General features: G+C 37.0%; 1 protein-coding gene across 1 annotated transcript; it reads left to right on the forward strand.

The window, feature by feature from the left end:
- TNFAIP6 (TNF alpha induced protein 6) lies at positions 440-18,264 on the forward strand. Its single transcript, XM_005676153.3, has 6 exons — positions 440-614; positions 4,959-5,096; positions 6,488-6,649; positions 10,873-11,101; positions 13,454-13,494; positions 17,559-18,264. The coding sequence occupies exons 1-6, from the start codon at positions 521-523 to the stop codon at positions 17,735-17,737; spliced, it is 843 nt and encodes a 280-aa protein (XP_005676210.1). The 5' UTR covers positions 440-520; the 3' UTR covers positions 17,738-18,264.

Genomic DNA, 25,240 nt, shown 5'->3' on the forward strand with positions numbered 1-25,240 from the left:
AACTGAAGTATTAATAATACTACCAGGGTCAAGTTCAAGATTAGTGTTTAACCCCAAACCCCATATCACATTTGACTTGTTGCAAATGAGATACTCATTATTGCAAATGGGTTTCTCTTAAAATTCTTACTGAAGTGTCTTTCTTTTGTTTTTTGAAACCACTGCTGAATCTGCACCAAGTTATAAAGAACTTCCTAACAGAGGAGTGTCCGTGACAGACAGAATAAATTATCCCCTTTCCAAGTAAGCGAATTTTAAAATGTAGATGATCGTTCCATATCCTTAGTTTGAGTTGCCAATGCAAATGAGTCAGAGGATTTGCCTCAGACAGTGAGTTAATTGTGTAACTCTACAGCAGAAAATGTCATTGGAGAGCGCTTGCTGACCTCACAGCTGAAAAAAAAAAAAAAAAACATTTAAAAGATGTGGAAACCAGATGTTTCAGACACATTTCAGCCTCTGCTCTGAGAATTTATCCCGAGCAGCCCCTGACAGAACATTCTTTCTCTACGACTGAGATATGATCATCTTAATTTACTTATTTGTCTTGCTATGGGAAGAGGCTCACGGATGGGGATTCAAGAATGGAATTTTTCATAACTCCATATGGCTTGGTAAGAAACTTCACTCATGAGCTTCTTGCTGGGGAAGTCACTTCTTTGAATTCATACAGAAGTGAATCAAAGCTGTAAATTTTTCTCTTCTGTTTAAGGCTGATGTTTTCTAAGAAAATTGTTTGGGGAAAACAGCTGGTGGAGTGTATATATCATTTTTTTTAAGTGTTCCTGCCTTCTAAAATTTTAGAATAGCTTTTTATAAAGTGAACTGTTGAGTAGAAAATAGAAGTTAATATTTATAGTCCATATGAATATGTCCTTTAAAATTTTCAAAGCAGGTGTGGTAGTATAATGGGGAAAGTGTCTTTAACAAAATAAAGTTACTAATACATTATTTCGTTCTTATTTCAATGCATTTGCAGTCAGATTTCATAACAGGTAACCATAAGAGAATTATAACAGGTAAATTAGAATATAAAATAATTTTACAGTCACTGCTCTGTGTACTCTGACCTGTAGTATAACTCACGTTTTTCGTTCAAATAGTTTTACAAAGCCATCTTGTAATATAGAAAAAATGAAAAAAGCTTGTATTTCTGAATGTGTTCTTATCACTTGATTTCTTTTGTCTGAGCTAGCCATTTAAATACTTTACTACCTCTTCTGTTAGACAAGGAAAGTTTCTTTTGTTGTTTTGTTTTGTTAAATGTAAGGAAATGACACAGGCCTAACTGAGAATATAAACAATAGACCAAAAAAAACCTAAATAGTTAAAACCCCAAATGCTCCATAAAGTACTCTAAACAATGTTTTAATTCTCATGATACAGATTATTATTGCTTTATGTTCACTGTTGTATCTGATGGTGAAAATTTTTTGAATTGCTCAAGAAGAAAATTGACAGATCCTTATATAAAACAAAGAAATAAACAGAAAGTAAAATTAACCTAGATCTTGATTTTAGGCTTGCTAAGCAGCACAGAGTTGTAGTATATCTTCCCTTTCAGCTTATTTCTTTCTGGTATAACTACAGCCATGCGGATTTCATTAAAAAGCTCGATTTGCAATGCACAGCCTTACCGCCTCTTTTTTCAGCTTGAGCCAGTGAACTACTTTCATGCTGAACAGTGCAATCCATTTGGCCAAGATGGGGTCTGGAATTTACTAGAGGAATGAGCAAGTCTTTCTGTTTATTTTCATTACACACCATTGAACTTGGGAAACATACACCTATTTGTCAGAAATGAAAAAGAGGATCATAAAGCTAGTAAGAGTTGAACCCAAATGGATAAACTGAAATTCTGTCAAATTCTCTAATGATGAAGCAAAATGTAGTTTTGGGGTTTTTTTTAAAGTGATGTTATATATCACCAAAATAGAAACCTGGACAATAGAAGTGCTGTCCCGGAGGTAGAGGGAAGCAAACCCAAATATTTGTTAATAGTATGCTGCACATCTGGGGCCTGGAGTGATTGCATATTGCTTCAAAGTGGGACAAATTATTGACCAGTCAGCCTGGCATAAACTGTTTATAGTTGGTTAGATCAATGTAGTATTAGAAAACTGTTTAGAGGGAGAAGAGAGTTGAATTATAAGGCAGGAATCTGCTAGCAACTATCAAGAACAAGGCACTTAAAATTCTTGGTCTCAGTTCCATGCTGGTAAAATGAGAAGTCTGAAGTAAGGGACCCTAAGGTTTACTCTTGTATACTCTTAATTTCTTAGATAGTAAATTTTAAGACACATAAGGACAAGTAACTTCAACTAGTTTAAATGGAAAATAAAAAAATGTACAAATAAGCAATTCCTTTTAACCATTGTTTCGAATCTGAAAAAGGAGAAGGGAAAAGTAACATTATCATGAGCTCCTATTAGAATCCAGAAGCAATGCTTATAGGTTTCATAGTTTGTATATTCCAAAAAATAACTGTCATTATTCCCATTTGATAGATGAAGAAACTGAGATGCAGGCAGTAATTTATACAAGGTCACACAACTGGTCTATCACAGAACCAGAAGCAGAAATCAGAGCCAACCTGCTACTGTTACCACTTACTATTAATAAAAGGAAAAGGAAATTATTGGTTAAGCAGATTTTCAATTTTAATGAATGACAGCTAGAAAAATTAATAAATTATTACTTCTTCTGAAAAGTGAAACTCTTTAGATTAAGACTCATTAATCAAAGGACCATTTTAGTACTATAAATTCTGAATTAAGAAATACTTTAAAATAAATCTGTGCTTAAAATATTCAAGTACATATGCCAAGAGTTCTCAACTTGTTCATAAGGCAAGATAATGGGAAGTTTGGATCTCTTTCAGGAGCAATGTGGTATATTAATATCATTTAATCAATTAAAAATTATAGTATAGACATTGCTGCTATTTAAGTTACTATCTTATTACTAGACAAGTTTCAAGAGGTACCAAAGTTTTAAGAAAAACTACTGGGAATAAAACTAAAAATTATTTTTTAATCTTTCTGTTTCTTTTTTCCCCCTCCAAACCTCTGTTAAAAGAAAAACTGAGACATACTTAAAATTTTGAGTTTATCTGAGCAACAATCCATTTGAATTTGGCAGCATCCAATTTAACAGAAGGAGCTCCAAGGAGTGGTACAAAATGCAAAACTTTCATAGGCAGAAAGGTGCAGGCATAAGGAAGTTTTACTAGCAAAACAGTAGGCTTTTGATGGCTAAGTTACATTCCTTTAGGAGATAGTAGCAGTCTATCAGACAGATGATCTAACTAGTGATGATCAGGAGCCTTCTGACTGGCTGGTTTAAGATTCCATTTCTGGGTAAGCTGAAACTATACTGAAGTCTTCATTTGGTGATGTGGGACTTAGCTTGCTGTCTTGTTTCTAATATATCAGATTTTTATTTGGGGAGTAAAATATAAAGGAAATTTTAGTTTGAGAAATCTGGGCAGACAAAACAATCAAATTTTTTTCAAATAAACACCTTTTAGAAAACAAATACAATTCTAACACTTTTTAAAAGTAACAATCATCTCCACCACATATATCATTAAGTACTACGTGTCCCTCTTCTCTACTAAAAGCCTCAGTATCCCTGTACTTCAAAATAGATCTACTTGCCTTGCCCATTAGTGCCCAAGTTGCTTAAGAACAGGGCTTGATTCCCCAGAACCTAGCAAAGTACCTCATGGTAAATTCTCAAAACAGCTACATTGGAAACTGGTAAAAGCTGAGTTAATGAGGCTTTACCTATGAAGGACACTTGGAAAGTAGGTAACTCTCAAAAGAGCGAATGACTTTGATGTTCCTTGTGTTTTCTGACCTCTAAGTATCAGACTGACTAACCCACTGTGTATGCATGATAGGCTTTTACCATATAAGGTATAAGAGCAGGATCTCTTGAGTCTAGAAAAGCAGGGAAAATGCCAAGCAGCATCTCCTATTGAATTGACATTGTCAACTTCAGCTTTGGGTGGAGAGTAAAGAACAGTATTTCTAATACTGCTGGATTCATATATTGCTGCAAGGCTGGAAATATAAATTCTTGTTGGAAATGGTCTTAATGGTGGCTGATTACACAGGTCGGGGTACAAAGATTTAACAATAATCTTGACAGTCTACACAGAACTATTAGAGCTATGTTATGATTATTGTCCTGGGAATCTTTTCACATTGTTTCTATGGCAAAATGCACTCAAAACTCAAAACAATCCATTTAAACAGTGATCTACTAGGACACAGCTCACGTATGACTTAATACCATCTAAACTGTGCTGGGAACAAATGTGAACTAAAAAAAGACAAACCAGGTGAAGAACCTAGGAACTGGTAGTTAGGTGTGTCCCACTTTTTCTCAGCTGTAGTTATATCTATTTTTCTTTTCTTTAATGCACTATTTGGTGCCTTTGGATTCTTTCAAACTGTTCCTCAGTTTTCAATTTGTTTACTAAATTCTCAACTATATTGTATTACTCATTTCCCTCAAATGGATATTTTGGCTTATTTTTCTCCTTCATTATGAGCTAATTTTCATTGGCTTTTCTTTTCAATTTTCATTCCTTTTCTTTTCCTAGTGTTTACCTTTCCAAGTTTTTAAAACCAAGCCAAAAAAACAAGTTAAAACTTTATCACTTTGGATAGTGCAGAAATACAATGCTGTATTAAAACTTTATTTCAGGCTCTCAGTTCAAAAACATAACTTAGTCTTAAGTTTCTCTCTGTGTCCCCCCAAAATTCCCCTCATTCAAAATGTTTCCCAAAGCTTTCTAACAATGAAAACTCAGCCACTCAAGGCAGCCGACCCAGGGAACCCTTTGGCAGGAACAATAGCTGATGTAATCTTCCAGATGAGGCCACAAAATTTCCCTTGTTCGACAAGAATGGATAACAGTGCATTTATGACATTTTGTGAATTCACAGAACAAGCAGCAGGCGTGTACCACAGAGAAGCGCGGTCCGGCAAATACAAGCTCACCTATGCAGAAGCGAAGGCGGTCTGTGAATATGAAGGTGGCAGTCTTGCCACCTACAAGCAGTTAGAGGCAGCCAGAAAAATTGGTAACTGCTTTGAATATAATATTTCTTCTTTTTCACCTTTGGAAAAAAATTTTTTCCACCTTTCCTGCAACCTCTTATTGAGACTTACTTCTCCACCTCTGCTTCTCCCATTTTCTCTGCCTAGAGCTCGATGGTGGACACTTTCTAAAATAAGCAACTGAGTTAAATTAAAGTCAAAAGAAAATGAAGATATCATCTTGATATCATTTATTTACTCATTAATTCTATGCTATTGCTATTCATTTTTAATATTATACCATTTTATCTTTTCTTGATCTCTGTGGGTTTCCTCAGCTGTTAAATGATATTACTATGTTAAATCTTACAAAGAAATTCACTTGGTAGAAGAAATAGTGAATTTAGTGATTTTTTTTCAAGTTTTTCCTTTTCGTTTTTAACAGTAAGTGGGAGAATGCATTTGTACTTTAGGATTGAAAGCCATGAGGAAAAGAGTTGTAAAGCACCAGATGAAAGATATTGGGAAGATGATGTCAGGACACCTGGTGAAAACCCAGTAATTAACAAATACTGTCTGCTTCTTTATGATAAAAGCTGGGGGTTGGGAGAGAGCGAGGGGGCTGCTAGTGTCTCTCCTGGACTTTCAGGAGAATCCAAAAGGCCACCTCCATTCAGAATTATCTTCTCCAATAAAGAAATCCCTTCGCTTATAGGAACATACCTGGCAAAGCTCATGCAAATATTTTACATCACCCAAGACAAAAATAAAGGTGTTTTCACAAATGGCCCAGAGTCTTCCCCAGACGACTGCTCAGTCTATACCCACAGGGCTGTGTGTGACACAGCAACTGGAACGATGCAGGCTAAAGCAGAGCCATTCCCAGCCACCAGGGACTCGCAGTCAGATCGTTCTTGGATGGCATTGGCAAATGTTAAAAGAGCCTCCAAAGCTGAGCAAGGAAAACAGGGCTAAGGCTTTGTTTGAAATGTTGAGTACTTTTATCTTTATTCCAATTTTTAAAAATATCAGCAATATCTTAATTGATCCTGAAAGAGACACTATCATTTGAAAAGATTTTTTTCAGTATTGGTGATAATTTTAGTTATCTCATGGCACTAGTAGGGTCATTTGTGAAAAGAAGCCAGCTCTGAAATTGGATTGTTTTCATATCCATGGTATTATTGTTTCTTAGTCCATCTTTTTTTATTTTTTTTGCCAAGATGTCACTTTCTAGTAAAAGTGAGATGTTATAAGAACTTTTATATGTGTTCAAACTTTATTTTTTAAGAAAACCGTTTTCCCCCTTATATATGAACTGGATTTCTGCAGTTAAGACCCTGTCCCTGTTGGGAGGAGCCATCTTGGTTGAGATGACCTTTGCTTAGCTGAGGGAACATACAAGTTAAGCCATTACCCTTCCATTCTCTTGCAGGATTTCATGTCTGTGCTGCTGGGTGGATGGCCAAGGGCAGAGTTGGATACCCTATTGTGAAGCCAGGGTCCAACTGTGGATTTGGAAAAACTGGTATTATCGATTATGGAATCCGTCTCAATAGAAGTGAAAGATGGGATGCATATTGCTACAACCCACATGGTTTGTGGAAAACAGTAATTTTATACTATACAAAAACAGTTACATGTTATGAAAAAGAAATGTCTTCTTTTTCCAGAGACAAATCAATTTAATAATGACAATTTTTAAAAAATTTTAAACATACATTTGGCTGCATCAAGTCTTAGTTGCAGCATGTGGGCTCAGCTGCCCCATGGCATGTGGGATCTTGGTTCACCAGCCAGGGATCAAACCTGCAGGCCCTGCACTGCAAGCCAGATTCTTAAGTACTGGATCACCAGGGAAGTCCCCAATAATGATAATTATTAATAACAACTACCATTCATAGAATGATTATGTTGTGCCAAATGCTGACTTACGTCCCTTCAGCCACACTGCCACTTAATGTTCACAACTCTGCAAGGAGTTATTGTTATACTCATTTTAGACTTCAGGAAACTGAAAGTTCAAGAACTTAAGTACTTTCCCCAGATCAGACAGCTGATAATTAGCAGGCAAGTGAAATCTCAACATTTAGTTTTCTGTGCCAGGGAACTTCCTGAGCACAAAAGAAAAAAAAAAAAAAGCAGATTATAAACTTATCACAGTGAATTAGCTAAAACTATGAAGTAGTATAATACTACAAAATGTTAACTGTTCAAAGTTATCCTTTTAATAGAATGAGAAAAAGGGGACAGAATAAACAAATTGTTTTTCCTAATTTCTTTTTGTGTACAAATTCTTAAACTTCCAAACTAAGAAACTCCCACTCTGTTTTTTTTAATGAATATATACTGGATATTCTAGTTATTGTTATATAGTATATGTTTTATTCATATTCTTTTTCCATGGTTGATTGTAGTCAGGAAAAATTTAAAGAGAAAATTAACTCATCATAATTACTATGAAGAGTAATTCTTGCTCCATGTTCTTAGACAAAAACAGACTGGGGATTTATTTCCCCCAGGATAATATTACAAACTGTTACAACATGTCACAAACTATTTCCTACATTTATGATCATAAATATCCTCAGGTGGTGTCCCATTTGGATCTACTTTATGAGAAAGTCTGTAACACAGTAGGAGAGTTACAGTGAAGTTCTAGCATAGTATTATAGAATATGTTACCATTTAATAATATTAGTCATTGGAGAACAGTTTCTCATGTTTGTAGCTAACCTATATTTCAAAATAATATGTACTCTGGTAGAAAAGAATTTTGTCTAGAGCTATCACCTACTCCCGCTTGAGACAAAATATGAATAAATACAGCGCATTCATATAGACTCTTTCAAACCACTTTGACATACGTTAAGCCTATACTACACTACGTTTATGGAGAAGGAAATGGCAACCCACTCCAGTATTCTCGCCTGGGAAATTCCACGGACAGAGGACGCTGGCTTGCTACAGTCCGTGGGGTCGCAAAGAGTCAGATACAACTGAGCGCGCAAGCACGCGTACAACATTTAGTCCCATATTTAGTCGTTGTTAATAATTTATATTCCTCCTTTTCCTCTCTCTCCCCTCCTCTCTTCCTTTTTTTTTTTTCCTTTGGTTGTGCTGCACTGCTTGCAGGATCTCAGTTCCCCAACCAGGGATTGAACCCAGGCCAAGGCAGTGAAAGCCCAGAATCCAAACCACTAGGCCACCAGGGAACTCCCCCTTTTCCTTAAATATGTTATACAGGCACTTCTCTTTTTGCTCTATCTTGGAGATACTGATTAATTAGTAATCATCATTTTCCTGATATTGTTATGATCTTTTTTTTCATTCCAATCATTTTTCAGTGAACTATGCTTCTCCCATTGCTAGTTCAGGTGGCCCCCAGTCCCCTTCAGGTTAACCACATCCTAAATAATCAGCATGTCACTGAATCTAAAAGTAAGCTGAGAACTGAGTAAGAACAAGTCTCCTAGGATTCTGTACATTTCATTGCTCTTTTATAAGAATGCCAAATTAACTTTCAAATTTTTGTAAGTTGTATTTATTTCTCATAGAGGCTGAATACTTTTCACTCTGGGAAAATGTGTACAGAATCCTAGGAGACTTGTTCTTACTCAATTCTCAGCTTACTTTTAGATTCAGTGACACGCTGATTATTTAGGATGTGGTTAACCTGAAGGGGACTGGGGGCCGCCTGAACTAGCAATGGGAGAAGCGCAGTTCACTGAAAAATGATTAGGATGAAAAAAATCATAACAGTATCAGGAAAATAAATTAATGATTATAAATTTATCAGTATCACCAAGTTACAGCTGCTTGAAGCAAGGAAGAACAGGATCATTTAGAAGTGTTCAGAAGTAACCTTGCTCATTCAAGTTCTGACCATGTGGCATGATGCTGACTCCCTCCTGCATAAACACTTCTTAGCCAATTAGCAGTCAGTGCTCAAATTTATAAAGTCAGATTTAAGAAGTCTGCTTCATAAATCTGTCATTTTCTAAATAAGCCAGAGATGAGGCAACAGTTATACATAACATGAAATATAGAGCTGGTAGATATAGCTAAATATACAACCAAAGTAGTTCAATATTTGGATTTTTCCCTAATCTAGTGATATATACATCAAAGATACAGGAGGCTGGGAATTTCCTCGTGACCCAGTGGTTAGGACTTCGTACTTTCACTGACAAGGGTGTGGTTTCAATCCCTGGATGGGGAAGTAAGACAGTGCAAACCACAAGACATGGGGCTATATATATATATATAATTTATATATAGATATTGTATATATGTAAATGTAGGATGCTGTGGGACAGGGAAAATCACTCCCAAAGTAGGCACTTGTTAGTCGCTCAGTCATGTCTGACTCTTTGAGACCTCATGGACTGTGCAGCCACCAGGCTCCTCTGTCCGTGGAATTCTCCAGGCAAGAATATTGGAGTGGGTAGCCATTCCCTTCTCCAGGGGAATCTTACCAACCCGGGGATCCAACCCAGGTGTCCTGCATTACAGGCAGATTCTTTACCATCTGAGCCCCCAGGGAAGCCCCTTATGTGCCCATAAACACTCTATATTTTATAATATTTAATAATGCAATATGAATAGCTTACACTTTGCATAATACCATTAAGCTATCCTCTATATTTATCCTCAGAGTAGTGCTGTGAGGGAGGTAATAGAAGAGGATGACTACATTTATTTCATCGATGAAGACACTGAGGTATACACTGGTCACCGAGCTCAGACTAGGTTGCTGACCTTCCCTGTCACTCCCTAGCCTTTCTAAGAGCCTATTCTGCCCTGGAGACACAAGCTCCTTAACCTCTATGGTGTTAAGGATTCTAGCACAATTTTTTATCATAGTTATTTTAAAGAAGAATATTCTTGTAAAAAGCCTCTAATTGATACAATAAAAATATCTTTGAATACTACCAAAGTCACCACCTCCACACCACCAGTCAGATTATATTTGAATTTTCAGTTTCTATCTTTTTTTTTCAGATGCTAGACATTTAGTTGATATGGAATTAAAATGAACTGGGACCCTGCTATAGCTTTCCTTCTAGGTCATACTGCAAAGCTACTGTTCTGGTAGAGATTGTTCGCTTTTATAAGAGGTTATGGGACATGACAGAAATCTGTGAAATGGTAAATGACTTGAAAAAATCAACATAGATATCTCCACCAAATCCTCAAATAGAATTAAGTTGCTAATTTAAACCAGTAAAAGGAGTATAGAATGATTATAAATTCTTCCTTTTAACTGGATTAGAATGACCTGCAAGTTCCCTAGTGGTCTTTATAAGGATTTTCCAAACAGAATTTATTGGATGCATTGTTCTAAGTGTTCAAGTCCCTGAAGACACAGTGGTGACACCACAGGACAAAATCCCTGTCATGGCTGGTGATGTAGATATATGTTGGTGAAGTAGGTATATGTTGGTAATACAGGTAGGTATATGTATCAAGATTTGTCAAAACACATTTAAGTGTGCACTGAAGATGTGTGCTCTATGCTTAAAATGTGAACAGAGCAAGAAATGTAAACAGGAGCACAATTATTTCTTTTTGCTACTTTACTTAAAAAAAAATCACAAGTGGTCTATGTTTATTTTCGAGAATTTAGCAACTATTAACAAAAAAATACAGTTATTCTTCAGCTAAATTACACACAATATACTATGGAGGCTATACATTTATTCATGTCTTTATTTTTATTTCATAAAAAGTACTAAATAGATGGACACTAAGAAATGAATATCTTTTTAAAGTAGGAATCATCTTTTTAAATGCTTATTTTTTCTTTTCTCATTTCAGCAAAGGAGTGTGGTGGTGTGTTTACAGATCCAAAGAGAATTTTTAAATCTCCAGGCTTCCCAGATGAGTATGATGATAACCAAATCTGCTACTGGCACATTAGACTCAAGTATGGTCAGCGCATTCACCTGAGTTTTTTGGACTTTGACCTTGAAGATGACCCAGCTTGCTTGGCTGACTATTTTGAAGTATACGACAGTTACGATGATGTCCATGGCTTTGTGGGAAGGTATGTGTTGCTTCTCCATACAGGAAGCTAATGAACATCTGATATTTTGCATGATGCTTCTTTAATTTCTCCCCGACTGTCCCTGCAATATTGTTTTCCAGTTTATCTATTCCCCCGCAACATCCTTTCCTTTCCTAACCAAGATTTTTCTTTCCACTGTTAGTCCTAACAAGCCATAGTCAGCTGCTACCTCTACTTATGATAAATATAGTGATAGCTACTTTTTGATTTGTTACATTGTAACAGTTAAATATTCTATTTATGCAGACCTTAAGATTTGACTAACAGGAGGAAGAAGATATGTAGGATGGGAAATTTGTTGGGGTTTTTAAGTGTTCTGATTTCTGTCAGCCTAAATTCAGTAACTGTTGCCTTTCTTCTGTGTACAAAGCATTGTACTAAGCATTATGGATATAAAGTAAACAAGTACACTAGAGCCCCTTCTCTCATACAGTTCAGCTAATTATACAATGGATATCTTCTTAAAAATAGCTTTCTTTGCCATGAAAAAACAAATGTTCCTTCCCTCAGTATTTCTCTCCTGGTTTTTCAACATGCTGGGACACAATATTTTTGGTGCGTGTTCTCACCCAGTATCTTTAATATAGTTTACATTTTACAATACAAATTTTGCAACATTGTATGAAACATTATAAATTAAAGAGAGCACAGTTAGGTGTTCTATATATTCAGGTCCCCACTTAATGTGTATTTTTAAATATCTCTCATCAATGGACTATTGGTTATCAGTTCTCTATTATCCATGATAGTAATTTAATGAAAGAAAATAGTAGTGGGGATAATTTAAAATAATAGACAATGTATTTTTATTGACTTTGAAACCTGTAACTTAAATAGACAAAGGTATTTCTTGTATAAGTAAATAGCAGTTTTGGATGGAAAGTGTTTTTTTGCTGTTGTTGTTGTTTTGTTCTTTAGCTGAGACTACTACTATGGAAAGAAATACAAATAGTTTTAAAAAATAGTTTGAAGAAGACTAGAAGTAGGATCTGAGGAATTAAAAACAAAGTCTGTTTTGAAAGAATGGATCTCCTACCTTGGGACTTAAGATAACATTTTTATTCTAAATCTAGTTTTAGAAATCAATTACAGTTCTAGATAAAATGACTTTTTAATTTACAGGCTAATTTGTTATTTATTGGATTATATTGTGTGATTTACCTTTATGATAGACTTTCTCCTTCTCTGGAATAAACTACTTTTTCTTTAGAAACTAACAAAAACCCTTACTTTTTATATAATTGTGTGCAAGGGAATTCCTTTCAAGTCATGATTCAGATAAAAATCACATCATCTTATAAGGTCCAAAGTAATTTTTTCCTTTTTAAATCAGTCATACTCCCCATTTTTTAACTGTGAAGAAAACTTCATGAGATTAATCAGAAACAGATTTTTTAAATTTCCCAAATAGATTCAAATTGTCTACCACACATAAAGCTTTGTAGACACACAGAGTAGAAATGCCACAGATTCTTTCCTAAGAGTCTCAATACTGCAAGAAGTCTATTTCAAACAATACTTTAGCCTTTCTTCTCTCTTACAAGGGCTTTCCAGGTGGCTCCGGTGGTAAAGAACCCGCCTGCCAGTGCAGGAGATGTAAGGGACTCGGGTTCAATCCCAGGGTCGGGAAAATTCCTTGGAGGAATGCTTGGCAACCCACTTCAGTATTCTTGCCTGGAGAATCCCAGGGACAGAGGAGCCTGGCGGGCTACGGTCCATAGGGTCACACAGAGTCAGACATACTGAAGCAACTTAGCACTCACGCAGGCTCTCTTATAAATTCTAGTAAAAATAAATAAACAATGCTGCTGCTGCTGCTGCTAAGTCACCTCAGTCGTGTCCGACTCTGTTGACCCCATAGACGGCAGCCCACCAGACCCCCCACCCCTGGGATTCTCCAGGCAAGAACACTGGAGTGGGTTGCCATTTCCTTCTCCAATGCATGAAAGTGAAAAGGGAAAGCGAAGTCGCTCAGTCATGGCCGGCTCTTAGCGACCCCATGGACGGCAGCCCACCAGGATCCTCCGTCCATGAGATTTTCCAGGCAAGAGTACTGAGTGGGGTGCCAATGTTGTAAGTAATAGAAAAGTGAGCCATTGCTTAGAGGAACTGGAGTAGGCAACGGCATCCCACTCCAGTACTCTTGCCTGGAAAATTTCCATGGACAGAGGAGCCTGGTGGGTTATAGTCCATGGGGTTGCAGAGAGGCAGGACCTAGCACACGCGCACCTCTAAGGGAAATGTAAAGTACATCAATTATCAGCTAGTCACTTGCAAGAGCTATATTATAATCATTCATGCGGCCTCTCCTTTTTAAAAATTCTCTTTCAGATACTGTGGAGATGACCTTCCAGAAGACATCATTAGTACAGGTAATGGCTCTAAAGTGAGGAACAAAACTATGATTTGCTTTCTCAGTGTCACTGAAAGTGAAGGATCCAACAGTTATTACTATATAACTTTTTAAAGTTGACAACTGAAGACAGACATGGCTTGCTAGCTTGTAAAAGGCAAAGAACTATTTATACTTAAAAAGTGTGTAGTCTCTGGTTACTTGCAGGAAATGCAGTCTGAAATAGTCTTGAGTCTGCAAATCCATAAATACTGCTGTATCTTCTAATTCCCATAAAATGTGGTAACAAAAGGCCCAAATGTTTCATCGATAAAGGATTGAAGTAATTTGTCAAGTTGTTAAAAATATCTTTAATCACTGAAAAAAAATTTTAAGTTGTATTTATTGCATTTTCACATTAGTACAGCAATCCCAAGGAAGTCTTATGAAAATCACAGATCTGTTAGGTGTTTTTAATAGATATTACATGATAAAAGGGCTCTAAGGTCAGGTAAATTCGGGAAACATTGGGTTAAACAGGTTTCTTTGTTAGAAGACATTAGAGAACTTTTACTATGCTAAGTACACATCAGTTCAATTCAGTTCAGTCGCTCAGTAATGTCCGACTCTGCGACCCCATGAATTGCAGCACGCCAGGCCTCCCTGTCCGTCACCAACTCCCGGAGTTCACTCAGACTCACATCCATCAAGTCGGTGATGCCATCCAGCCATCCCATCCTCTGTTGTCCCCTTCTCCTCCTGCCCCCAATCCCTCCCAGCATCAGAGTCTTTTCCAATGAGTCAATTCTTCACATGAGGTGGCCAAAGTACTGGAATTTCAGCTTTAGCATCATTTCTTCCAAATCCCAGAGCTGATCTCCTTCAGAATGGACTGGTTGGATTTTCTTGCAGTCCAAGGGACTCTCAAGAGTCTTCTCCAACACCACAGTTCAAAAGCGTCAATTCTTCGGCGCTCAGCTTTCTTCACAGTCCAACTCTCACAACCATACATGACCACTGGAAAAACCATAGCCTTGACTAGACAGACCTGTGTTGGCAAAGTAACATCTCTGCTTTTCAATATGCTATCTAGGTTGGTCATAACTTTTCTTCCAAGGAATAAGCGTCTTTTAATTTCATGGCTGCAATCATCATCTGCAGTGATTTTGGAGCCCCAAAAAATAAAGTCTGACACTATTTCCACTGTTTCCCCATCTATTTCCCATGAAGTGAGGGGACCAGATGCCATGATCTTCATTTTCTGAATGTTGAGCTTTAAGTCAACTTTTTCACTCTGCTCTTTCACTTTCATCAAGAGACTTTTTAGTTCCTCTTCACTTTTTGCCATAGTTAATCTTAAAAGACTAACTATAGTGAGCAATGTTTTCCAGATCTTTTTGCTCTTGCTAATTATTTTATGAGACTGTTCCTTGAAATGTGCACCTAGAAATGTTCCAGGAGCAGCATACATTTATCGCAATGAGCAATACCACTGCTATTGCCTCAAACTGCTACTTTCTGGCTAAGAACTTTTACTTTCTTTGATGTCTTCATTTTTCTCTTTATTTTCATAACTTGCACCAGTAATTAGCATTCTGGCTCGTTTTCCTCTACAACATTAAAAAAAATTTTTTTCACAATACTTCTGCAACTAAAAACAGCAAAACTACATTGAATTGCAATTTCCAAACAGTCCTTAAACTGAGATACTACAAGCTGAATTAGTCCCACACCCTAGCTTTGCAGTGCATGCAATTTTCATTGATGAATCATTACAAGAGATGGAAATTCTTGTTCAATATTGGAATGATTAAAGCTTAAAGTTTATTAATTCATTACTATGTCACAATCTCCTTAGGAAGAGTAATCTTTTAAACTTTTTATTTATCTCTTATTCATCACTTGAGAACATATTTCATGTTAACAGAAAACTGAAAGAAGACACTTTATGAGATGTAGGAGGGTAGTTAGGAGGGGGGTGAGAATTCTATTTTTAAAAAAGTGAAACAGAAGGAGAATCCAAAGGAAGCCTGAAACTTGACATTTTTTTTATTTTGTCTAAAACAGACTCCAAATGTAATACCAAATCAGTGTTTTTCTGGCACAACTTCAAGAAACTAAAAAAAGAAAAACCCACACAATTTATTATTCAAAAAGAAACAAATCAACAGAAAGAACATAGTTAAATAAAATGCCAAAGATTTAGCAAAACAGCAAGAAGAATACACACTGATACAAAGTAATAGAAAAAGAATATATAAAATAAGTTTAAGGTACCAACTTGTCAGTCAAGATACTGCTATTAACATTTTGATCTAGTTTTCTTCTTAAATATATGCTTACTCACCCCAGGATATTTATACTAAAAAACAAAAACAAAAAATAAACTAAAAACTACCCATAGCAATACCCCTTTAATAAAAGGTATATAAGGAAAGAAAGTGCCCACTCTTCTCACCTCTCCCTACCCAAGAAAGGCATTGGACAACTATGTGGTGTCCACCTTTCCAGATGTCTTCCTGTAACAAACAAACATTACATACATGGAGACCATGGAGCTACTTCAAAGTCACAGTATAATTGGGAAGCCCTGTATATTTAGATCACTCTAATTCTTTTTAATGACTCTTAATAGGTGCCATAATTTGTCATACACCAATATTTAACATCCTGAAGGCAGTTGTTGCTGATTTTTTTGTCTTTTGCTATTCAACATTTCACTAGACATTTTAAAATATATATTTATTTATTTGTCTGTGCTGGGTCTTAGTTGTGGCATGTAGGATCTAGTTCCCTGACAAGGGATTGAACCCTGGCTCCCTGCATTGGGAGTGCAGAGTCTTAGGCACTGAATCACCAGCAAAGTCCCCTAGATATTTTCTACTTCTACTTGTTAGTCTTATTTTTTTTTCAAAGTTAATTCCTAAAAGTAAAATGTTGGGGTCACAAGTAATGTACACTTAGGGGTGTGTGTGTGTGTGTCTGTTCAGTTGAGTCTGACTCTTAGCAACCCCCCAGACTGTAGCCCGCCAGGCTGCTCTGTTCATGGACTCTTCCAGGCAAGAATCCTGGAGTGGGTTGCCATTTCCTTCTTCAGGGAATCTTCCTGACCCAGGGATCAAACCCACAGCTCTTGTGTCTCCTGCATTGGTAGGCGGATTCTTTCCTACTGTGCCACGTGGAAGCCATAGATGTGGATAGATGCCAGCAAATTGGCACTAGGCCCTACTGTGCCAATTTTTATTTTAACCATTGAGTAGTCTACAAGAAAATTTTCTTTTTTCATCTAAGCAGCTCTCCCAAGTTTGAGAAGAGTGCAGTAGATCAGAGCATGAACTCTAGGTTCAAATCTGGTTCTGCCATTTAAAACCCTGTGGCCTTGGGCAAGCTACCCAGGCTCTCTGTACCTCAGTTTCATTTATAAAATGACTATTTTAATAGTATGCACTTCATCTTGTTACTGTGGAAGATAAGATGAAAGATACTTAAAGCTGTGCTTGACAAAAGCAAACATCAGCATTCAGTGTGTATGGGGATTTTGCAAAGAAATCTGGATTTATGATTTGGATTAAGAAGGCTTTTCCCACATGAAAAAGAAAAATATCCCTACATATTTCATATAATAAAGTTTTTCTTTTTTATTTTTGGTACATGTTGGTCTTTAATGCAGGTAACACGTAGTTAAGTGCTTTGTTTAAAAGAGAGATCTAGCTTTGTGGCTTTTTCCCTTTTTTTCGTTTTCTTCACAAATGTAAGGTTTGTTGCCATCATTTAGTAAATAACCCATCTATATCTCACTGGTTTGAACTGCCTGCTGTTATCCTGTAATTCTATGGATATTCCTTCTACAAAGAAAACCTTTTAAAACAGAATAGACAAAATTTCCTGTAGGACAGATTAGAGAGCCACAGGAAAAATCTGGAAGTCCTTGCTTCACCTGGCAATGATACTACAGACTCAACAACTTGAAAATATAGTTCTGAATTCTAGGAGTCTTGTTCAAGAATTTTTATGTTCTCCATATGAGAATGATGAGTCGTTGAAGTGTCAGCCAACTTGATGGAGAGTAACATCTTGGTTCTTCTGCATCTTCCTCCTCCCCAGGAAATGTCATGACGTTGAAGTTCCTAAGTGATGCTTCAGTGACTGCAGGAGGTTTCCAAATCAAATATGTCGCAGTGGATCCTCTATCCAAATCCAGTCAAGGAAAGAATGCAAGTACTACAAGTACTACTTCTACTGGAAATAAAAACTTTTTAGCTGGAAGATTTAGCCATCTATAAAAGCAAAAAAAAAAAAAAAAAAAAGACATTCAGAATTTATGTTTCTATCTTTTGGAACACTTTTGATCTCACTTTTATATTATTATTATTAACATTTATTTATTATTTTTCTAAATGTGAAAGCAATACCTGATAATTTGAGGAAAGCTGGAAAATACAGAAAACTCTGAATGAGAAAATAAAATCTCCCATAATCTCCTTGCATAAAAATAGCAAGCATTAAATTTATACATACTTTTTTAGTCATTTTTCAATTTGTGGTATATGTATATATGCATCTATATGTATTCATACTTCAAATTATTGAATCCTACTCTATATACAGTTTGACATCTTGAATTTTTTAACCTTGAACTTTATGGTATACACATTTTCCCCTATCACTGAGTATTCTGCAAAAACATGATTTTGAATAACTGTAAAATGTCCATGGTATGATTGTCCTATACTTTCTGTAAACCTGTCTCTATTGTGGGAATTATTGGTTGTTTTTATAAATATTGTTTCAATAAACATCCTTGAACATATATGTATTTGGACATCCCTCTAGTTATTCAAGATAGGGTCCTAGAGGTGGAATTACTGAGTCAGAGATTAATTAAAATAAAAAAATTTTGAGGTAGATCAGCTGGACTTTATGACACTGAATGGGATGGGTGGTAGGCTGGATGGCAGGTGGGCCATACTTACTCAGCAGACGAAGGTATCTTCTAGGAAAGCTAGAAAGTGGATGGACTAGGAAAATAGTAGGTTTTAAGGGCACACTAAGGGCACATTTCATCTCACATGCTAGCAAAGTAATGCTCAAACTCCTCCAAGCCAGGCTTCAATAGTACGTGAACTGTGAACTTCCAGATGTTCAAGCTGGATTTAGAAAAGGCAAAGGAACCAGAGATCAAATTGCCAACATCTACTGGATCATCGAAAAAGCATGAGAATTTCAGAAAAACATACACTTCTGCTTTATTGACTATGCCAAAGCCTTTGACTGTGTGGATCACAATAAACTGTGGAAAATTCTGAAAGAGATGGGAATACCAGACCACCTGACCTGCCTCCTAAGAAATCTGTATGCTGGTCAAGAAGCAATAGTTAGAACTGGACATGGAACAACAGACTGATTCCAAATAGGAAAAGGAGTACGTCAAGGCTATATATTGTCACCCTGCTTATTTAACTTATATGCAGAGTACATCATGAGAAATGCTGGGCTGGAGGAAGCACAAGCTGGAATCAATATTGCCGGGAGAAATATCAATAATCTCAGATATGCAGATGACACCACCCTTATGGCAGAAATTCAAGAAGAAGTAAAGAGCTTCTTGATGAAAGTGAAAAAGTTAGCTTAAAACTCAATATTCAGAAAACTAAGATCATGGCATCCGGTCCCATTACTTCCTGGCAAATAGATGGGGAAATAATGGAAACAGCGACAGACTTTATTTCTGGGGATTCCAAAATCACTGCAGATGGTGACTGCAGCCATGAAATTAAAAGATGCTTGTTCCTTGGAAGAAAAGCTATGACCAACCCAGATAGCACATTACTTTGCAAACAAAGGTCTGTCTAGTCAAAGCTATGGCTTTTCCAGTAGTCATGTTTGGATGTGAGAGTTGGACGATAAAGCTGAGTGCTGAAGAATTGATGCTTTTGAACTGCGGTGTTGGAGAAGACTCTTGAGAGTCCCTTGGACTGCAAAGAGATCCAACCAGTCCATCCTAAAGGAAATCAGCCCTGAATATTAATTGGAAGGACTGATGCTGAAGCTGAAGCTCCAATACTTTGGTTACCTGACATGAAGAACTGACTCATTTGAAAAGACCCTAATGGTGGAAAAGACTGAAGGCGGGAGGAGAAGGGGACAACAGAGGATGAGATGGTTGGATGGTATCACCAACTCACTGGACACAGGTTTGAGCAAACTCCAGGAGTTGGTGATGGACAGGGAAGCCTGGCATGCTACAATTCCATGGGGTCACAAAGAGTCGGACACGACTGAGTGACTGAACTGAACTGAACTGAACTGAAGGGCACATATGAACTTTGTGATATTGACCTTTCTTTTTTTAACTAAAAAAATTGTTTTCAAATTTTTTGGCCACCCCACATGGCATAAGATTTTTTAGTTCCCAGACCAGCAATAGAATCTGTGCCCCCTGCAGTGGAAGTCTTAACCACTGACCACCAGGGAATTCCCTGAGGTATGGACCTTAATTGGAGATGGGTCAGCAAGGCTATTTCCCTCTGACCATGTTCAGCTATATAAGGACAAGGACAGATTAGTGAGAGAGTAGGAATCACCAGAGTTGAGCTTTTGCCAAGTGAGTGTGATAAGACAGGGGTAAGGGAATAGAGGATGTAGGTCAGGAGGTGTTGCAATGATAACTTGGGAAATTTAGATTCATAAAGAGTGAAGAGAAGACAGGAAATAAGGAATAGTAGAAAAGCAGTAGACAGAAGTAAAGGTCTCAAGGGGGCTTAAAGGGCTGTCGAATCAGTATGAAAGGGGACACATTGGAGAGATAGTAGGTTGTGATCTGAGAATGAGACATTAAATTTATGATAGGCAGAGCAGCGCTCCCCCTAAGATGTCTGCAACTTAATCCCCCAAACCTATGAATATGTTCCCTTACTTAGCAAAAGGGACTTTGCACAAGTGATTAAGTCAAGGATCTTAAAATAGGATATTATCCTGGATTGTCCGAGTGGGCCCAATGTGATCACAAGTGTCCTTAAAAGTAGATGAAAGAAGCTTAAGAAAAGAGAGTCAGAGAAAATACGTGACAAGAGAAGCAAGGCCAGAAAGATGCAACATTGATGGCCTTGAAGACAGAAGAAAGGGGCCACGAGCCAAGGAATGTGGGCGACTTTTGGAAGCTGGAAAAGGCAAAGAAAGAAATTCTCCCCTAGAGCTTCTGGACAGAATGCATCTCTGCTGACTCAGATTTAGCCCAATGAGTCCCCACTGGATTTCTGAATTATGAACTATAAGATAATATATTCATATTGTTTGAAGCCACTGGGTATGCTATAATTTGAGGGGAGCAGTGATAGAAAGGAGAAGGCAATGGCAACCCACTCCAGTGTTCTTGCCTGGAGAATCCCAGGGACGGGGGAGGCTGGTGGGCTGCCGTCTATGGGATCGCACTGAGTCGGGCACAACTGAAGCGACTTAGCAGCAGCAGCAGCGGTAATAGAAAGCTAATACACCTTTTAATCAATTTCATGCAGGCTTAGACACAAGAATAAAAGTCTAATTCTAGATAACAAAAGCATGCACAAGAAGTTATAAATAGAAGAGTGTTGTTTCTCTAAACTCAGCAAAATTAATTTAGGTAAATATTATTTAAGGCTAGTATATCATTTCTTTGTTCATATGTTCTCCTGCCTACATCTAATACTTTTCCACTTCCTTACTCATGATTTTTTTTCATCCTTTTTAAAAAAAATTTTCCCTCACATCCATAGGCTTTTTGGTCTTTTTTTCCCACAGTTTTCAGAAATTTAAGGATAATTGACTAACAATATTATATTATTTCAGGAGTACGACATAGTGATTTGATATTTTTATACATTACAAAATGATCACCATTTTAAGTCTAATTATCATCTGTCACCATACAAAGTTGTTCAGTCTCTCAGCCGTGTCCGACTCTTTGCGACCCCATGGACTGCAGCATGCCAGGCTTCCCTGTCCTTCATCATCTCCCAGGGCCTATCAAACTCATGTCCATTGAGCCAGTAATGCCATCCAACCATCTCATCCTCTGTCGTCCCTGCCTCCTCCTGCCTCCACTCTTTCCAAGCATTAAGGTCTTTTCTAATGAGTCAGCTCTTTGCATTAGATGGCCAAAGTATTGGAGCTTCAGCTTCAGCATCAGTCCTTCCAATGAATATTCAGTGTTGATTTCCTTTAGGACTGACTGGTTTGATCCCCTTGCAGTCCAAGGGACTCTCGAGAGTCTTCTCCAACATCACAGTTCAAAAGCATCAATTCTTTGGCACTCAGCCTTCTTTATGGCCCAACTCTCACATCCATACATGACTACTGAAAAAACTGTAGCTTTGACTATATGGATCTTTGTTGGCAAAGGAATACTATTGATTATATTTGTACCATGAATGCGAATTTAAATAATAAATTGAAGAATGTATAAATGTTTGAAAATTATAATGCTGTCTAGGATATAAGGAATTATCATTGATGATAATGGTAGTAAATATAAATCCTCTAAATTTTTCCAGAAAATAATATTAAAATGAGTATTAATATTAAAATATTAAAATGATATTCTAAATATTCTTTTTAATAGATGGCATTATCACACTGACCTAGATTCCCCTATATCCAGATGGTATTGTGAGAAGATTATACACCATCAGAGACAGGTTATAATGACTTCTACAGATTTGGCTGAATCATTTACAAACCTTTCTACTGAGATTTAGGATACATTATGATCATATTCTAAGATCTATAGAAATATTTTGGAAAGGAAGAGTTATATATAGATAACTTTTAGCAAAAATTTTAGTACAAAAAATGAGTAAAAGAAAAACTGACATAGAGCATTTTTAAAACATGATTTTCTTAATTCAATATAGCATCTTTGGTATTTCTAATCTAATATTTTTTACATTCTAGAAATTTCACTTTATTTGAATGTTTTCAACTTAATACCTGTTCAGATGTGTTTGTAGATTGTTTCTCTATTTTTTTTCTTTGTCATGTTTATGTGTGAGTTTATGAGGTTCTTTTTTAAGCTTTAGTTACTTTCAATTGAATGTGATCTTCAACTGAATGTGATAGCAATATTATTCTCTGAAAATAAAACAAATTTACTAATATTTATATATATATATGTATTCAGTATTTTATTTAACATAGCATTCAAATTCATATTTTTTGAAGAAAATTTTTTGCAAAGGAAGTTTTTTAGGAATATGTTTTATAACTCATTCCTCTCAAAAAATATTTTCTTCCAGGCTCTGTTTATTTTGAAGGGAAGTTGTTTTCATGTCTTGTATTGTTTTTAAATTTCTAAAATATATATCTATAGCTGTTTAATTTCCTTCTGAACAAATGCGCAGCAAAGAAAACCATAAGAAGAAATCACATCCCACAAAACCTCAATGTATAAAAGTAGATTCCCTAAAAACACAAACTCTTGGGCCCCTGCTGGGAAAGCCACATCCTTAAGAGTATTTTTAAAATATTCTTAAAAAAATAAAAATTTGACTGTCAAACAACTATAGACAGGACTATTACTTGCCTAAGTATTAATAATGTTACAGTTGTTCTCTTGATGTCAAAAGAAAGGTTACGTGGTATTAGATTTAACTGAATTGAGACACTCATTTAAAATAAAATTACATGTAGAATACAGTACAAAAAATAATTTTCTCATTGCTTTTTGAAATATTATCCTTGCTACAGTGAATGAGAATCACAAAACAATTTTTATTGTGTTCTTTTTACTTCTCTTTGATAAAACACCAAGTATTTTAGTAATTAACATTTTTCAAATACAAACAAGAACACTGAAAATAACAGGGTACTGGGACTTCTCTGGCGGTCCAGTGGCTGGAACTCCATGCTCCCAGTGCAGGGGGCCTGGGTTCTACTCCCAGTTAGGAAACTAGATCCCACATGCTGCAACTAAGACTTAGTGCAGCCAAATAAAGTAAGTGACAGTGTATTAATGATGCCAGTGGTGATAGCCTTGCATCTCACTCAAGAAAAGCCAATGGTTCCCATGCCCACTCCCTCTAACCTCTTTCATCTCATCTCCTTTTTCTTCCCTCACCCCTCATCCACAATTATTTCATCCCAGCTACACTGATATCCTTAGTGGGCCCTTTATTCTAAACATGTTCTCCCTAAAATTTCATACTCTCTTCCCTACTCTATTCTTATCCTTAGAACTTATTGCTACTTACATATTTAATTATTTACCTTGGTTTGATCTCCTACTGGAATGTAAGCTCCATGACAACAGTGACTTTTGTTAGGATTTTATTTGCTTGTTTAACTATTCTATCTATAGGCCCTGCAAAAGAGCCATCACATAGAAGATCCTCAATTAAATGAAAGAATGTATTAGTGTTAGCCTTTTATCTAGAATGAAATACAGTATATGAAATATAACTTGCTTAAAACTCATAAGGGCTTCCCTGGTGGCTCAGCAGTAAAGAATGCCAATCCAGGAAACATGGGTTCCATCTCTGGGTTGGGAAGATTCTTTGGAGAAGAGAGTGGAAGCCCACTCAGACTTTTGAGAGTCCCTTGGACTGCAAGGAGATCAAACCAGTCAATCCTAGAAGAAATCAACCCTGAATATTCATTGGAACGACTGATGCTGATGCTAAAGCTCCGATACTTTGGCCACCTAATGCAAATTGCTAACTCATTGGAAAAGACCCTGATGCTAGGAAAGATTGAAGGCAAAGGAAGCGGGCAACAGAGGATGAGACAGTTACATAGTATCACTGACTCAATGGACATGAATTTGAGCAAACTCTGGGAGAGAGTGGACAGAGGAGCCTGGCGTGCCGCAGTCCATGGGGTCACAAAGAATGGGATATGACTTAGTAACTGAACAACAGGTGCATGCACGCATGCTCAGTTGTGTCAGACTCTTTGCGACCCCAGGGACTGTAGCCCACCAAGCTCCTCTGGAATTTTCCTGGCAAGAATATTGAAGGGCGTTGTCCTTTCATACTCCAGGGGATCTTCTCAGCCCAGGGATCAAACCCACGTCTCCTGCTTCTCCTGCATTGGTAGGTGGGATCTTTACCACTGTGCTACCTGGGAAACCAAACAAAAACAACAAACTCATATAGTCACGTGGAAAAAGTATTAAGCTATTGGCTACCATGAATATTCTTACCATCTGCCAAGAATTAAGTAATCAGTTCAGTTCAGTCACTCAGTCGTGTCCAACTCTTTGCGACCCCATGAACTGCAGCACACTAGGCCTCCCTGTCCATCACCAACTCCCAGAGTGTGCTCAAACTCATGTCCATTGAGTCAGTGATGCCATCCAGCCATCTCATCTTCTATTGTGTCCTTCTCCTCCTGCCCTCAATCTTTCCCAGCATCAGGGTCTTTTCCAATGAGTCAGCTCTTCAAATCAGGTGGCCAAAGTATTGGAGTTTCAGCTTCAACATCAGTCCTTCCAATGAACACCCAGGACTGATCTCCTTTAGGATGGACTGGTTGGATCTCCTTGCAGTCCAAGGGACTCTCAAGAATCTTCTCCAACACCACAGCTCAAAAGCATCAATTCTTCGGCCCTCAGCTTTCTTCACAGTCCAACTCTCACATCCATACATGATCACTGAAAAAACCATAGCCTTGACTAGACAGACCTCCTGGCAAAGTAATGTCTCTGCTTTTTAATATGCTATCTAGTTTGGTCATAACTTTCCTTCCAAGGAGTAAGCATCTTTTAATTTCATGGCTGCAATCACCATCTGCAGTGATTTTGGAGCCCCCTAAAA

The sequence above is a fragment of the Capra hircus genome, chromosome 2 (genome assembly GCF_001704415.2).
Source record: "Capra hircus breed San Clemente chromosome 2, ASM170441v1, whole genome shotgun sequence".
Taxonomy (NCBI): domain Eukaryota; kingdom Metazoa; phylum Chordata; class Mammalia; order Artiodactyla; family Bovidae; genus Capra; species Capra hircus.